Source organism: Panthera onca, chromosome A1 (genome assembly GCF_046562875.1).
Source record: "Panthera onca isolate mPanOnc1 chromosome A1, mPanOnc1 haplotype 2, whole genome shotgun sequence".
NCBI classification, from domain to species: domain Eukaryota; kingdom Metazoa; phylum Chordata; class Mammalia; order Carnivora; family Felidae; genus Panthera; species Panthera onca.
The window spans coordinates 42,338,124-42,353,697 of NC_138339.1; the positions used below are offsets into that span (position 1 = coordinate 42,338,124).

The window sequence follows — 15,574 nt, forward strand, 5'->3', positions numbered from 1 at the left end:
CATCACTTTACAGAAGAGAAGACCGGGGCCCAGAGACAGGGAGGAACTAATGGGTCAGTGGCCTGGCTGAGCTTTTCATTATTTACTAGACGCAGTTATTTACTGAGCACCTGCCAATTCCTGTGCTGTGTGCTGGCATCACAGTATCAACAAGCGAGTCCACGTTCCCACTCTGAAAGGTCTGGCAAGTTAAAGTGACAGACGATAAACAGATAAATAAGAGAATTTTAGGTAACAATTTGTAATTTGAAGAAAAGAAACAGTTGTAGTAACTTTGGGGCATGAGAGCAGTCCTCCTGAGAAGGGGACATTTGAGCTGAGACCTGACTATTGGGAAGGAGACAGCTCTGAGATCTGGGGGGAGAGCAGAGAGAGTGGCTGTGCAAAGGCCCTGAGACAGGGACGAGCCTAGAATGTTTGGAGGACGGACGGAAAGAAGGCTGGTGTGGCTCCAGGGAAATTTGTGAGGAGTGTGTGTTAGGGGATAAGGTGGAAGAGGCAGAGAAGGACCAAATCACGTAGGGCCTTCTAGGCCATGGTAAGGAGTTTGGATTTTACTCCGAGTGTGATGAGAAACCATTGGCCAGTTTTGAGCGAGAAGGTGATATGGTCCGATTCATGCTTTTCAAAGACCTCTTTGGCCCTTGTGGACAGTGGGTTGTGAGGGGGTGGCGACAGTGGAACCATGAGACCAGCGGGAGCCTTCCTGTCGCCCAGCTGAGAGATGGTGGGAGTGTACTCATTCTGGAACGGTTAGGATGACTGTAGGGCATGAAGAAGGAGGGACAAGGGGGTATAAACCTCACACCCGTGTCCCTCATTCTCTTCTCATCTGCTGCCCTGGGGTCACTTGACAAAACTTGTAGGTCAGGGGTTTTTGAGTGGAGTTGGGGGAAGGCAGAGGAGAGGAGGAGGGGGGGGACACCCAGCACCGTGACCACCCTAGTGGCCTTTTACATCCCCAATCTTCTACCCTTTCCTAGACATGATGGGGCTTAAAAATAACAAACATCCAATTTTTTAAAAATGTGTTTATAATTATTTTTGTAAATGTTTATTTTAGAGAGAGAGTGTGAGGGGGGGAGGGGCAGAGAGAGGGTGGTGGGGACTGAGGATCCGAAGCACGGAGAGCCCAGTACGGGGCCCGAACTCACAAACCGCGAGATCATGACCTGAGCCGAAACCAAGAGTCAGATGCTTAGCTGACTGAGCCACCCAGGTGCCCCACAAATATACAAATTTTGTAGAAATCCTACTTTCTGAGTGTTTACTAAATGCTTAGCATTGTCCTGATGTACATGTATTAACTCATTTAATCTTCACAACCACCCCGAAAGGTAGCTGCTGTCATCTCATTGTGCAGTTGAGGAAACAGAGGCACAGAGAGAGGAACTAACCTGCTCAAGGTCATTTGGCTAATGACGGAGCCGCGATTTGAATTCGGGCAGTTGGTCTCCAGAGCCAGCGCTCCCAACTACTGCCCCTAATAGCTTCAATGTAGCAGATATGGGATTAAAGCCTGTGTGTCGCGTGTTTATTCTTCCCTTGAAAATAGAGTTCCTGGGGCGCCTGGGTGGCTCAGTCGGTGAAGCGTCCGACTTCGGCTCAGGTCATGATCTCACGGTCTGTGAGTTCGAGCCTGTGAGTTCGAGCCCTGCGTCGGGCTCTGTGCTGACAGCTCGGAGCCTGGAGCCTGCTTTGGATTCTGTGTCTCTCTCTCTCTGACCCTCCCCGTTCATGCTCTGTCTCTCTCTGTCTCAAAAATAAATAAACATTAAAAAAAAAATTAAAAAAAAAAAGAAAATAAAAAAAAAGAAAATAGAGTTCCTTATTAAAACAGCAAAGTGAATGAGTTACTATTTCCTAAAAAAGAAGGATGAATACAAAATTAAAGAACAAGATTTTTTTTTTTTAAAGTACCTGGGAAGCTATTCTCAACTTTTATCATTTTGTCCTTGTTTCTGTTACTAATCACCACCTGCTTGAGTGGGAATCAGTATAGCCTCAGGCCAAAGACACTCTTAAGGGGCTGCAGACTCTGAGGTTAGGTTCTTCTGTTGCTATGGGCTTGAGGTTTGATGTGGTGCCTTGTTTAAGGGTCCTTGCCTGCCAGTCTCTGCCTTCCTGCTTGACTGGCAGCAAAGAGTCAGAGTCAGGATGTCACTTTGTTTCCCGACCACACCTGGTGACAACTCCATTCCCTGCCTTCCTAGTAGAGTCGCCAGATAAAATACATGTGCCCAATTAACATATCTTTTTTTTATACTTACATATTTATATATTTGAGAAAGAGGGAGAGAGAGAAAGAGAGCACACTCAAGCAAGGGGAGGGGCAGAGAGGGAGGGAGAGAGAGAATCCCATGCAGGCTCCATGCTGCCAGCACAGAGCCTGACGCAGGGCTCGAACCCATGAACCGTGAGACGACCACCCGAGCCGAAATCAAGAGTTGGGCACTCACCCGGCACCCCTACAGGTACCCAATTACATTTGAACTTCAGATAACCAGTGAGTAATTTTTTTTAGTATCAGGATGTCCCATGCAACCTTCGGGATATACTTATACCAAAAATTTATTCATTGTTTACCCGAAATTTAAATTCCACTGAAATGTAGTCCTATATTTTTCCCCCTCTAATTTGGCAGTCCTATTTCCTGACTGTAGAGTCTACACAGAATAGCCTCCTCGTCCGCTGCCCGTTGTGGTTAGCAAAAAAAGAGGCACAAAGAATCCATGTGGCTTTTCTTCTCTTTGGTGCATTATGTGCAGGGTCAAGACTGCCCTGGCTCCTGCCAACTCTTTATTCCCAGTCCAGCCCCCACGCCTTGCTATGCTAGGATCGCCTTTCTCGCAATCCTGTAGCCACAGCATTTTAAGAGAGTTTGGGCCTCAAGCATGACTGTCTTTAACAGGCTTTTTTCCTCGCAGATGACTTAGGTCCCCTGTCATTACGAACGATTCCAACGCAACTCTGACGTTCCCAGGGGGCCCTCCCAGGGTGGTCTCACGACAGGACACCATGCTGTAGCTCAGTGCAGTCCAATAGAAATGTCATTCCAGACACACATTTATTTCAAAACTTTTGAGAAGCTACATTTGAAAAAACTTGAAGAAGCAGGTGCAGTTACTTTTAACGATATATTTGATTTTATCCCAGTATGTCCGCAGACTAACATTTCAACATACGATCAATATAAAAATTATTCATGACATATTTTACTTTTTTTTTTTTGGTCCTAAGCCTTTGAAATCGGTGTCTTTTACGTTGACAGCACATCTCACTTGGGATCCTGAAATTTCAAGTGCCCAAAAGCCACATGTGGATGGTGACTGCTGTATCTGGGCAGTGCAGGTCTAACGGTTTGGAGTCTTGACTGGCAAAGCTGTGTCACCCACAAGTCCCTTCATGTCTCTGAGCCTCGGTTTTTGCCTCTTTGAAATGTGCCAGCCGAGACTCTGATTACCTAACACGTACGAGCTCTTTCATTTCACATTGTTGTTACTTGCTGATGACTATTTTTACTGTCCCCATCTTACTAAAGAAGAACCTGAGACCCAAGTGACAGGGCTTGTCAAGGCAGAACAAGAGTCCTAACTCTTGACCATCCTGCCTCCCTTTTTTTTTTTTTTTTCCTTTCTGACTGATCCTAGGTCTCGGCAGAGTATTCTTTTGATACTGGGAGGAACTTTTTCACTACCGTGACTTCTTTGCAATCTGTGACCACAGGACAAGAGGGAAAGAAGTTAAGTCTTTACTTTCCTATTCCTGGCATTGCTGCTCCTTTGGCTAGCTCTGCTTTCTGGGAGTTTGCCTTCCTCTGCCATTCAGTTACTGGAATGCCCCTGTCCTGGTCACACTGGCTCTGATACGGTTTCTTTGCTCTCAGTCACATGCCTGCCGACGCACCCAGGTTCAGGAGAATGTGGGAACCGCCCTAGATTTTAAGGCTACGCCCAGGCTGTCTCTTTGCAGGGATGATCTCTGCAGTTGGCTGATCTCCTGGCATGCAGATTCTCCCTGGCTGCAGCTTTGTGTACTCTTTCCCCTGTTCCCCCTCCTTCTGGGGGTTCTCCTGAGGGAGTTCTCTCTGGAGATTGGCTGGACCAGCATTGGAGAGGAGGACCGGTCCTGGGTGGCAGTCTCACTGTGGGCGTCTTTGCCGAGGGCTGGACCACGCTGGGCTAGGCACCAGCCCGTGTGTCCCCATGTGACCCCGTGGCGGGCTTGGTCGAGGTCAGGGGCCCAACCTGTACCTTCAGCAGACAGTAGGGTCAGCTGGGCTTCCTGTGGTCCACGGCTCCCCACCCACTTTCGTGGCTAATACATTTGTCTTCGTCCTCGCCACTTCCCCCTAGATGGACAACCAAAGGCTCTTGTGGGTACTTGAGGTAGCTAGCGTTCTCACAGCCATTCCTATCACCGCTTTTAACTCCTAGTTTAGTCTCAACATACTACAGCTAGTATAGATCTTTTTTTTAATGAATAGACTTTACTTTTTAGAGTACTTTCAGGTTTGCAGAAAAATTAAGTGGAACGTACAGAGAATTCTCATATAGTCCCATTCCCCCAGCCCCAGAATTTTGTAGTTTCCCTGCTCTAAAAATCTTCCTATTCATCCCTCTCCCTCCCCTCCCCCCTGGGAAAAACACTGATCTTTTTACTGTCTCCATAGTTTTGCCTTTTCCAGAGTGTCCTATGGCTGGAGTCGTGCAGTACACAGCCTTCACAGAGTGGCTCCTTTCACTTAGCAATGTGCATTTAAGCTTTCTCCTTTTCCTGTTTAGATAGCTCATTTCTTTCCTTTTTCTTTTTTTAATCACTGAATGATATTCCATTGTATGGACATAGCACAGTTTATGCATTTACTTCCTGAAGTACATTTTTAGTAACTTCCAAGTCTAGGCAGTTATAAATAAAACCGTTATAAACCTTTCTGTGCAGGGTTTTTTAAAAATCACTTTTTTATTTTTTATTAAAAAAAATTTTTTTTAACGTTTATTCATTTTTGAGAGACAGAGAGAGAGACAGAGCATGAACAGGGAAGGGGCAGAGAGAGAGGGAGACACAGAATCTGAAACAGGCTCCAGGCTCCGAGCTGTCAGCACAGAGCCTGACGCGGGGCTTGAACTCACGGACCGGGAGATCATGACCTGAGCCGAAGTTGGACGCTCAACCAACTGAGCCACCCAGGTGCCCCATTTTAAAACTCACTTTTAAACTTTTTTCTATAGTGGTAAAATACACACAGCATGAAATGTACCATTTTACGCATATTTGAGTCCAATGGCGTTAAGTACCTTCACATTGTTGTGCCACCATAAGTACTGCCCTTCTCTGGAACTACTTCCTCACCCTGAACTGAAACTCTGTACCCATCAAATAATAACCAGCCCCTGGTCACTTCTAGTTTACTTTCTGTCTCTGTGAATTTGACTACTCTAGGTAACTCACAAAAGGGGGATCCTACAATAATTTGTCCTATCGTGTTTGGCCTTCAGCATAATGTCTTCAAAATTCTTTTTAAACTTTTTAAATCTTAAAAAATGAATCTTAAAATCAGCTTAGACTTACAGAAAAGTGGCAAAAATAATGCAGAGGTCCTAAATAACCCTCGATACAGCGTCCCCTAATTTTAACATCTCAGACAGTTACAGTACAGATGTTGAAACCAGGAAATTAACAGCATTGTAACACTATTGACTCTCCTAACCTCACTCACATTTTGACAGCATACCTATAAACGTCCTTTTTCTGGCCCGGGATCTAACCTAGGGTACCACATTTCATTTTATTGTGATGTTGCCTTAGACTTCTTTAGTCTGTCTGTCTTTTGGGACCATAACACTTCGGAAAGTCCAAGCCAGATTTATAGTATATCCCTCAATTTGAGGTTTTCAGTTGTTAAAATTAAAAAGATTTTATAGATTTTGTAAAATTTTATATATGTATCATTTATATTTTATAAATTATAAATATTTTATAAACACTTTATATTTCATTCTTAAATTGAGGTTGGACATTTTTGGCAATAAGATCATGGTTAACGTCCTGTCCTTCTTAGTGGCTCAGAACAGGGGCACATGATGTTTCTATATGTTATTACTTAAAATATTGTTAATTTTGATCACATGATTGATAGAAGATAGTGTCTTCTGTGTTTTTCCTCTACAAAGTTACTAGTTTTCCCTTACAATTAGTAAATATGGAGAAAAACTTTTATATTATACAAATGTTCTATTTCATTTCAAACTTAATTTTAAGTAAGCATTAATTTTAGCATCCATCAGTGGTTCTGCCCTGCAGTAATTACTACTGGTGTTCTTGTGGTAATTTTCTATTTCCCTTATTCCTTCTACATTTATTAATGGCAATTTTTCTATAAGTACAAACTGTCCTTTCTTGCCCACTCATTTATTCAGTTATTTATATCAGTATGGGCTCTGGGACATTTACTTTATTCCACGAGTCAGAATCCAGCACCATCATGATTTTCTTGCTCAGATTATACCAGTGCTGGCCATTGAGAGCTCCTTCACATTGGCTCCTTTGTCCTTTCTGTATGCCTCCAACAATTTTTGAGTACACCCTTACTTTCGGACACCACAAGACGTTCCAGGTTCACCTTGTACTTCCCTGTCCCATCCTTGGAATCAGCCATTTCTCCTAGGAGCCCTGGTTCCCATTTTGGCGGAATGGTATTTAGACACCAAGTTCTAGGCTCTAGGTATGCTCATTGCCCCTGGGGTGTCATTACCCTCTCAACTAATAGAGCTGGGAAATATAAGTGTGTATACTAATGTGTGCATATGCACTTATCTACATTTCTTTCTATCTCTATCTTTTCTTTCTTTCTATCTATCTATCTATCTTTATATATTTAAGACCATGAGTTCGTACCGATACCTACAATTCCAGTCCATCCAGTCCATGTTCCCTCTCATCCCTACTATCCTATCCTGTTCCCTCATTCTTTCCACCCCATTCCATCCACCTGCTGCAGTAACCAACCTCATAAATTTCTGATTTAAAAATTTGGAATGCTTCACAGACTTGCCTTTTATTCTTGTGCATTAACCTTCTCCATATTATTCCAACTTTGGCATATGTCCTGCTGAAATTGAGCACTATAGTAATCTATTTAAAACAGAAAGCAGATCGCCCCTGTTCAGACCCCTCTGGTTGCTTCTTACCACCATTAGAATTAGAATAAAATCCAAACCCCTTATCCCACCTTACCTACTTACTTTGAGGCCCTCTGGGATCTGACTTGTGTTTTCTGTTTATTTTCTCTGCTTTCTGCTCTCGTTCACTCTGCTCTGGCTATTCTTCCCCCTCTTGCTCTTGCCCTTATGCCAAGTGCTCTCCTGCCTGAAGCCCTTTGGATTTTTTCCCCCTAAACCTGGATTGCTGTTCCCACCACACACTCCCAGGGCCATGTGCTTCTGGTCTCTGATAAGCATGCACATCTTCATGGAGGCCTTCCTTAAATAGCTCTCCTACTACTTTCTAATGTTTTGTTTTGATTCTTGGTAACAAGAATCAGTATAACGTCATATATTCAATGTGACGAATATAATATATTTATTTACTGTCTCTCTTCCCCACTAGAATATAAGCTCCATGAGGCAGGGGCTTTGTTTTGTTCACAGAGCTTAGAAGAGTGCCTGGCATATAGTCCATAAATAAGCAGTCGGTAAATATTTGGTGAGTAAAGTTTGTGTCAGGTGTTTTTACATGTGTTATTTGATTTAATCCTCATAAAAAGACAATTGGAAGTGAATGCTATTTTTATTCCAATCTATCGGTGAAAAAATGGAGGGTCCAGGAGGTCAAGTACTTGCCCTAAGGTATGCCCTTGGGGAAGGGTTGACCGGAGATCTGGCCCTCGTTCTCTCTGACTCCAGAGTCCATGTGTATGCTCTGCTTGCTATAGTGTGTCTTTGTAAACTGGGGGTTTGAAGTTGTACTTGCCACACACAGTAATTGTCAAGATACAATTGTAAAGCTGTAACACGAGTGTGTTTTATGAACTGTAAAGCACTGTACAGATAGGGGAATTATTAATATCGTTGCCATAATTATACCTACCATTTATTAAGACTCACAGTGTACCAGCCTGAGCCCTGTATCACCCTGTCACTTAATCCTTCTAGCAGCCTTTTGAACGTGAGATGAAAAAACGGAAGCTCAGGAAGAAGCGTGAACGTGCCCAAAGTGACAAAGCTGGTTAGGCCTGGCAGCCTCACTCCCGAGCCGAGGGCTTAGCTGTCTCTCTCAACACCTCCGTGTCCCAAGCAAGGGTGCGGACAGACATGCCTCTGAGGGTTTCTTGTCGCTCTTTCATCACCAGGCAACTTATTCCTGGAATTCCAAGAGGAGCTGGAGCGAGTCTATAAGGTCTACTGCGCCAGCTACGACCAGGCCTTGCTGCTGGTGGAGACCTACCGGAAGGAGCCAGAGCTGCAGCGAGAGATCCAGGGCATCATTGAGGCAGTGGTGTAAGTAGCATGACCAGTGAGCACTCGCTTCCGCTGCCATTGACTCCAAGGTCAGGAGCCGTTAAGGTCTCACCCCTCCTTGGTGCCGCTCACGCTGCTTCAGGAGTGTCTCAGTCAGGCGAGGCTGCAGAGACAAACACTCCCACCCCCCCACCCCCCATCCCCCACCCCCGCTCTTGGCGGCTTCAAACAGCAAAGGTTTCTGCCTTCCTTATGCGCCACTGCAGTTGACTTGAGGCCCTTGTTTGTGTCATCCTCACACTGGGGCCCAAGCTTGATGGGAGCCACTCTCTGGATTATTGCCAGTAACTGTGACAAAGGGAAAAGAGCTCTGAAGGGTCTAATGCTGGTAATTAAATGCTCCCGACCAGAAATGGTCTCTATCAGCTCTCGTGATCCGTGGGCCAGAACTAATCACGTGGCTTCATCCGACCACCAGGAGGCCAGGGCTTCTACCCTGCCATGTGTCCAGAGGTGGAAGAACAGAAACATGTGGCGAACAGCACTCGTGTCTACCGTAGGAAGGGCAGTGAGACGGTCGGAATTACGGGCTGTGGGACAGGATGGCAGTGGCATGAAGCTGGTTTGTATCACCCGGGAGGGCCTCTCTCCAGATAGCTGAAGACTGTCCCACGAAACAGGATCAGAACTGCCCTGGGTGGCTTCACTGCCCAGAGCTGGCCCCAGCGGGTGGAAGCTCTAGAAGGAAATATGTAGAGAACAAGTATTTTTTTTTTTAATTAAAATTTTGGATGGATAGCAGTTATGGTTCAGAAACTTAAAAGCATCCACATTTAGGCAGCCAAAAATTCTTCCCAACCCTGTCCCTTCCTCTACCCAAGTCCTACTCCCAGCCCCAGCGTTAAGGTAGCCACTTTGAAATTGCTTATGGATCTTTGCAAAGTTCCTATGTGCGAACACAAGCAAATACAAATATATACTATCATTTTACTGCCTTTTTAAAGAACGTTTGTATTTTTTTTCACTTACACTGTATCTTGGATAGCTTTCCATTTATTTGTTTAATTTTTTTTTAATGTTTATTTATTTTTGAAAGACAGAGAGAGACAGAGTGCAAGTGGGAGAGCAGCAGAGAGCGAGAGGGAGACACAGAATCCGAAGCAGGCTCCAGGCTCTGAGCTGTCAGCACAGAGCCAGACGCGGGGCTCGAACTCACGAACTGTGAGATCATGACCTGAGCCAAAGTCGGATGCTTAACCAAGCGGGCCACCCAGGTGCCCCAATATCTTTCCATTTCAATACATACACGTGTGATCCTGTGAATGGCATATCCTTCACCACATGGCTGTTTCCCAGTTTATTTAACTGGTCTCTGTTTTGTTTTGTTTTTTTTTATGTTTATTTATGTTGAGTGAGAGAGAGAGATGGAGTGAGAGAGCTCTGAGAGGGGGAAAGACAGAGAGAGAGAGAGAAAGAGAGAGAATGAATCCCAGGCAGGCTTTGCTCTGTCAGCACAGAGCCCGACACTGGGCTTGATCTCACAAACTGTGAGATCATGACCTGAGCTGAAATAAAGATTCAGACATTTAACTGACTGAGCCACCCAGGCGCCCCTAACTGGTCTCTTATTAACGGACATTGGTTCACTTCTTTTCTTTTGATGTTACAGGTAGTGTTGAGTAATTATTTATGAGCATATGTCATTTTACTCAGGTACAGGTATTTCTGTGAGGTAAATTCCAGACATGGGTTGCTAGGTCAAAGAAATTATGTATGGATAATTTTGATACTATTGCAAAATTTCCTTCTGTAGAGGCTACACCAAGTTGCATTCCCGTGACCAAGGTAGGGGTGTCTGTTTCCTCATAGCCTCACCAGACTATGTTATTAAACTTTAGAATATTTGCCTCTGAGACAGGTGACAAATGGTGTCTCAGTGTAGTTTCATGTTGCATTTGCTTCTTGTGATTAAAGTTGGTCATCCCTTTGTATATTTCCTTGCCTGGGATTGTCCTGCTTCTTTTCGGTTTTACAAAAGCTTATGTCTTCCCCAGGACAAGCTCACCAAATGGAGAGAGATGAAGGTTATTTTCTGGAAATCAGAATAGTGCAGGAGGAACAAAGGTTATTACCATTTCATCTTGCTTAGATATTCCCTTTACACCCAAGAGAAACACAGTATATAGATTTAGATCTCTCTCTCTCTCTTTTTTTTTTTTTTTTTTTTGAGAGATAGAGAGCAAGCAATAGGGATGGGTAGAGAGAGAGGGAGAGAGAGAATCCCAAGCAGTCTCCACATGGTCAGCGCAGAGCCCAACGCAGCCCTCGAACTCACGGACCATGAGATCATGATCTGAGCCAGAGTCTGGAGTCGGACGCTTATCCGACTGAGCCACCCAGGCGCCTAGATTTAGGTCTTTGAAGATGATGGTATCTCATATGGAACCTCCTGCTACCTCCCCTCCTCCTCTCTCTTACCTTATGCCCTCAACCCCCCTGAAGCCTTCTTTTCAAGTACCCATGTCCTAGCCCCTCTCTGCCCCTCAAAACCTACATTCACTCCCTCCTTTGATCCATCCTTCCACGGGTCTTAACAAATTTAGGCTTTTGTAACGGTCACTAAATACATTTCAGTAGGAGAGAGGCAGATAACAGAAATGAGGGAAGCAAGGTGCCTGGTGCGAGGCAAAAGGGAGCAGCGGAGACTGAGGCCAACCAGAGCCAACAGACCCTGTGGAGAGAGTGGTTGCAGCCCACCTTCCACTGATTGTTGCTCTATCAAGTAGTTTTTGCTATGTAGCAGACCATCCCAGAATGGAATGGCTTAAGACAAACATTTGTTTGGCTCACGTTGCTGCCTGTTAGCAATGTAGCCGGGCTCAGTAAACTGTTCTGCCAGCCCTGGCCGAGCACCTTCACGTGCCTGTGATCGACTGAAGCTCAGCTTTGCTGATCTTGGCGGGGCTCTGTCGTGCATCTGAGACACGTGAGCTGACTCAGCTCTGGCGGTACAGCCTCTCATCATCTGGCAGGTGGCCCAGGCTCGTTCACACGGTGGTCACAGGATAGAGAGAGGGAGAGAGCAGGAGGGAGGGAGAAGGACGGTGAGAGGGCAGGGCAGGCTAAGGCCTTTAGAGGTCTTGGCTGGGCGTTGGCATGCTGCGACAGACCCAAGGGGTGGAAAAATAGAATAGAGGAGCTTCAAGGTCATATTCAGAGGGTGTGGATACAACCACCACCACCACAACAAAGGGTGCAAACACAGAGAGTAGAATGATTACAGCCCTATTTTACAAACCGTCAGCCTCAAATGCCATGTAGGAATGAGATCCTTTGATTTTTCCAGAGAAGTCAGAAACTTTGATATAACGTCTCCCAGGCACCAAATGCTGGCATCTAGCTCTGACATGTTAGAAGCACTGTTGGGGGGCCGTGGTTGGTACAGAGGCTGCTGTTTGTCGTGCCTTCCACACTCTGGTCTTTCCCAGCCAGGCCAGTCCAGACTTTTCTCATGGGCTCCAGTGCCACACTGCCCAGTAGCGGACCTGGCTCTGCTCCTAACTCACCTTGGTGAAGCCATTTCATGAATCAGAACCTAGTTTCCTTACTTAATGGGGGAGTAATAACTACACCTCATGGGGACTCGGACTCATTGTACCCAAGTGACGCTCTATGAACCCCAGCTCTCATCCTTGTCTTGGCTATCCTTGTCCCTTGAAACCACATCATGGCTCTCAGATCTAATGGTTCCAATGCTCCTTTTTTATAACAGACATTAAATTATTATCCTGAGGGGTGCCCGGGTGGCTCAGTCCGTTGAGCATCCAACTCTTGATGTCAGCTCAGGTCATGATCCCAGGGTCGTGGGATCGAGCCCCATGTTGGGTTCCACACTGAGAGTGGAGCCTGCTTAAGATTCTCCCTCTCCCTTTGCCCCTCCCCCCCATTAATATCCTGAAATATATTCTCGAAATCTACATATATATGCTACCTATATACAGAACTTAAAAAAAATCAATATAATGGCTCAAAATAAAAAGGAGAAGTAAAAGGAAAATAATGTCTAATAAAGTTAAATGTATTTCAGTGTGCAAATACTTGGGCACCACTACCCTAGAAAATCTAATGAAGCAATCAGATGCTGGCACCTACTTAAAATAAGTTTGGATTCAAGGAAAGGAAAGTCAGAAGCCATTCTGTATAAGAAAGAAGTATGGGAAAAGGAGAGAGCAGAGAATGTGCGTCCCCTAGAATGACAAGTAGCAACGATAGCAAATTTAACTTCCCTGTGTATGATATGAAAAAGAAGGAAACGACATAGGTGATGTAGGGATAACATCAGATCTGGGAGGGGGTGGGGGGGGCAGTGGAAGTGAGGAAGTAATGATGTTCTTGCAGATAATCTGGGTCTTGTTTATGAAGGGTAGCATCGTAATAATTTCCAGTGTTCTGGTAAGTGACTAGATGGAGTTCAGATCTCAGTTCTTGAAATCACAGCACATTTTGAGGCATTCATTCAGTCTCTGAATGTTCAGAGGGACGTAGGAGACATAGCACTATTCAGCACAGTGTGGGACTGTCGTTGGCAGATGTCCCGCTTCCCTGGTCCCTGCCCACTAAGTGCCTGTAGCTGTCTGGTGCTCGAAGGTTTCCACAGTGCCCCTCGGGGAGAGCCTCTGGTCCAGTATTGCACCAGGGATGCCGTTCTTCCTGTCAGCATTGCTGTCTCCTCTCTCTTGAAACAATAATCCTGGCTTTCTTGTGCTTCTGCAGTCAAATGCTCTACCAATGAGCTATACCTGCTCTTGGCTTTCTTGTGCTTATGATCATGAGACTCTTTCCAGAGCTTAGCCAACCAGAATCCCCACACCGACCATAAGTGGTTCTTTCTCGTCCGGATAGGATGGACCATCTGATCAGATTCTTTGTGATTCCAAAATGCATGCTGTCTCCCGCCCTTTATTTGGGTGGGTGAGTGGGTGAGGTGTTCAGTTTATCCTGTCTCTTAATGCAGCTCCCACCTTGAGGGCCAAGGGGATCAAAGGCTCGCCCTTGCAGTATGCAGGAAGTTCTGCCTCTGACTGTACAGCTGTCAGCCGGGGGAGGCTGCCTTGCAGAGGCACGAAGCACTCAGAATGATGGCGGAGGCAGTTTGCAGAAGGCAGATAAACCTTCTTTGTTTTCCTTTATTGGCAATCTTGGTTTGTTTTATTTTTATTTATTTGTTTGTCTATTTTTATTTTTATTTTAGACAGAGAGAGAGCACGTGAGCTGGGGAGGGGCAGAGGGAAAGAGAGAATCTTAAGCAGGCTCCACACTCAGAGCAGAGCCTGACGCAGGGCTCAATCCCATGACTGTGAAATCATGACCTGAGCTGACAGATGGCTCAGTCAGTGAAGTGCCCAACTTCGACTCAGGTCATGATCCCACAGTTTGTGAGTTCAAGCCCCGGGCTCTCTGCTGACAGCAGGGAGCCCACTTCAGATTTTCTGTCCCCTTCTCTCTCTGCCCCTCCCCTACTCATTTTCTCTCTCTCTCTCTCTCTCTCTCTGCCCCTCCCCTACTCATTCTCTCTCTCTCTCTGTCTCTCTGTCTCTGTCTCTCTCTCTCTCTCTCTGCCCCTCCCTTGCTTGTGGGCACAGGTGCATGCACTCATGCTCTCTCTTTCTCCCTGTAAATAAATAAACTTTAACAAATAAATAAATATAAAAGCAATGTATGCTTACTAAAAAAAAAAAGGAATATTTAAACAATACACAGATATATAAAGTAAAAGGTAAAAGTCCATTCTCCGTTGGTCTCACATTTCCCCATCTCTCCACCTCATAGTTAACCTTTTCTATCCAGGTTTTCTTCTGTTCATTTAAAGACAGGCAGACAGACTTTACACGCAGAAGTCTAAGTGTTGGATGGATGGATGGATGGATGGATGGATGGAAAGAAAAGTAATGAAGGAAGGAGAAATTTAAAGGGGCTCTGACTTACCTGCTTTTCTAGAACTTACTTTTTCACTTAACCACGGTCATGAATATCTTTTCACAACACTAGGAATACTTCTAGCATGTTCTTGTTAATGGCCCCACAGAGTTCCTTTCCAGGGCAGCTCAGACTGTGGTTTATTTAACCAAGCCCCTACTGATGGATATCTGGCTTGTTTCCAATTTTTTACTGCGATAAATAGAGTTGTTGGTAGCTCCCACCTTTATCTTTGCTCGCTTGAGTTGACATTTCTGTGGGCAGGTATCTGGAGTAGGATCGATGGAACAAATATTTGTACATTTCACAAATTGCCAAACTGTTCTTCAAAATAATCTTACAAATGCTGCTACCACCAAGAGAATGTAAGCGGGCCTGTCTCCCCTTCCCACACCCATTTTCTTTTCCTTCCTTCCTTCCTTCCTTCCTTCCTTCCTTCCTTCCTTCCTCCCTCCCTCCCTCCCTCCCTCCCTCCCTTTGGATTATCTTCCAGTTTTTGTTGCCTGTCTGAAAGGCTACTTAAACATTTTCTCCAGATTACCTTAGAAAAGCCATAAACATAAAAGGCTGCTGTGATTCTGTCATGACTGCTTGATAATTCTGGAGAAGAGCTGTGATCATTTCTTTGAAGACCCCCCCCCATCCCCTTATTTGTGGAGTGACAGCTGTCCCCAGGAGGCAGTTGGCCCTTTCCCATGGAAAGTAAGCTCAGAGGATAGAGTATTGCAAATATCTGGTGACTTTCTCCATCTCCCCTGCTCGTGGTCAGCCAAGTGCTAGGAAACCCGTGGCGAGAGCAGATGGTTAGCGTAGGCATGTCCTGACAGGTAATTCTACCCCTACCCACCCCCCCCCCAACCCCCTGCAGCTAATGAAGGGGCACCCACCTGCTCTGCCTATTCTTAGCCTCATGACTGATCTTTGCTGGACATTTGGTCTGGAAATATTTCCTTTGGAGGAAGAGCAAGAGGCACAGGTACCATGGAGAGGGGGGCAGAGAATGGCTGTGAGCAGCGTCTGTGAGTCTTCTTGGAGGAGGCATGCGTAGACACTGAGGCTTGAAATCCTCGCGAACTTCTTGAAAGGCAGGTCTAAAGGCTGCTGGTCACGATCAAGGGAAGACTGTTGGAACCTCTTCC

At 45.4% G+C, this 15,574-nt stretch overlaps 1 protein-coding gene across 3 annotated transcripts in view; it reads left to right on the plus strand.

Moving 5' to 3' along the window:
• ARHGEF37 (Rho guanine nucleotide exchange factor 37) overlaps window positions 1-15,574 on the plus strand; it is a 103,186-nt gene that overhangs the window by 18,984 nt on the left and 68,628 nt on the right. For all 3 annotated transcript variants that reach the window (XM_060634669.2, XM_060634666.3, XM_060634667.2), the window contains exon 4: window positions 8,351-8,498. In XM_060634669.2, the coding sequence (XP_060490652.1) occupies window positions 8,351-8,498 (148 nt within the window). The remainder of the gene's footprint in view (window positions 1-8,350; window positions 8,499-15,574) is intronic.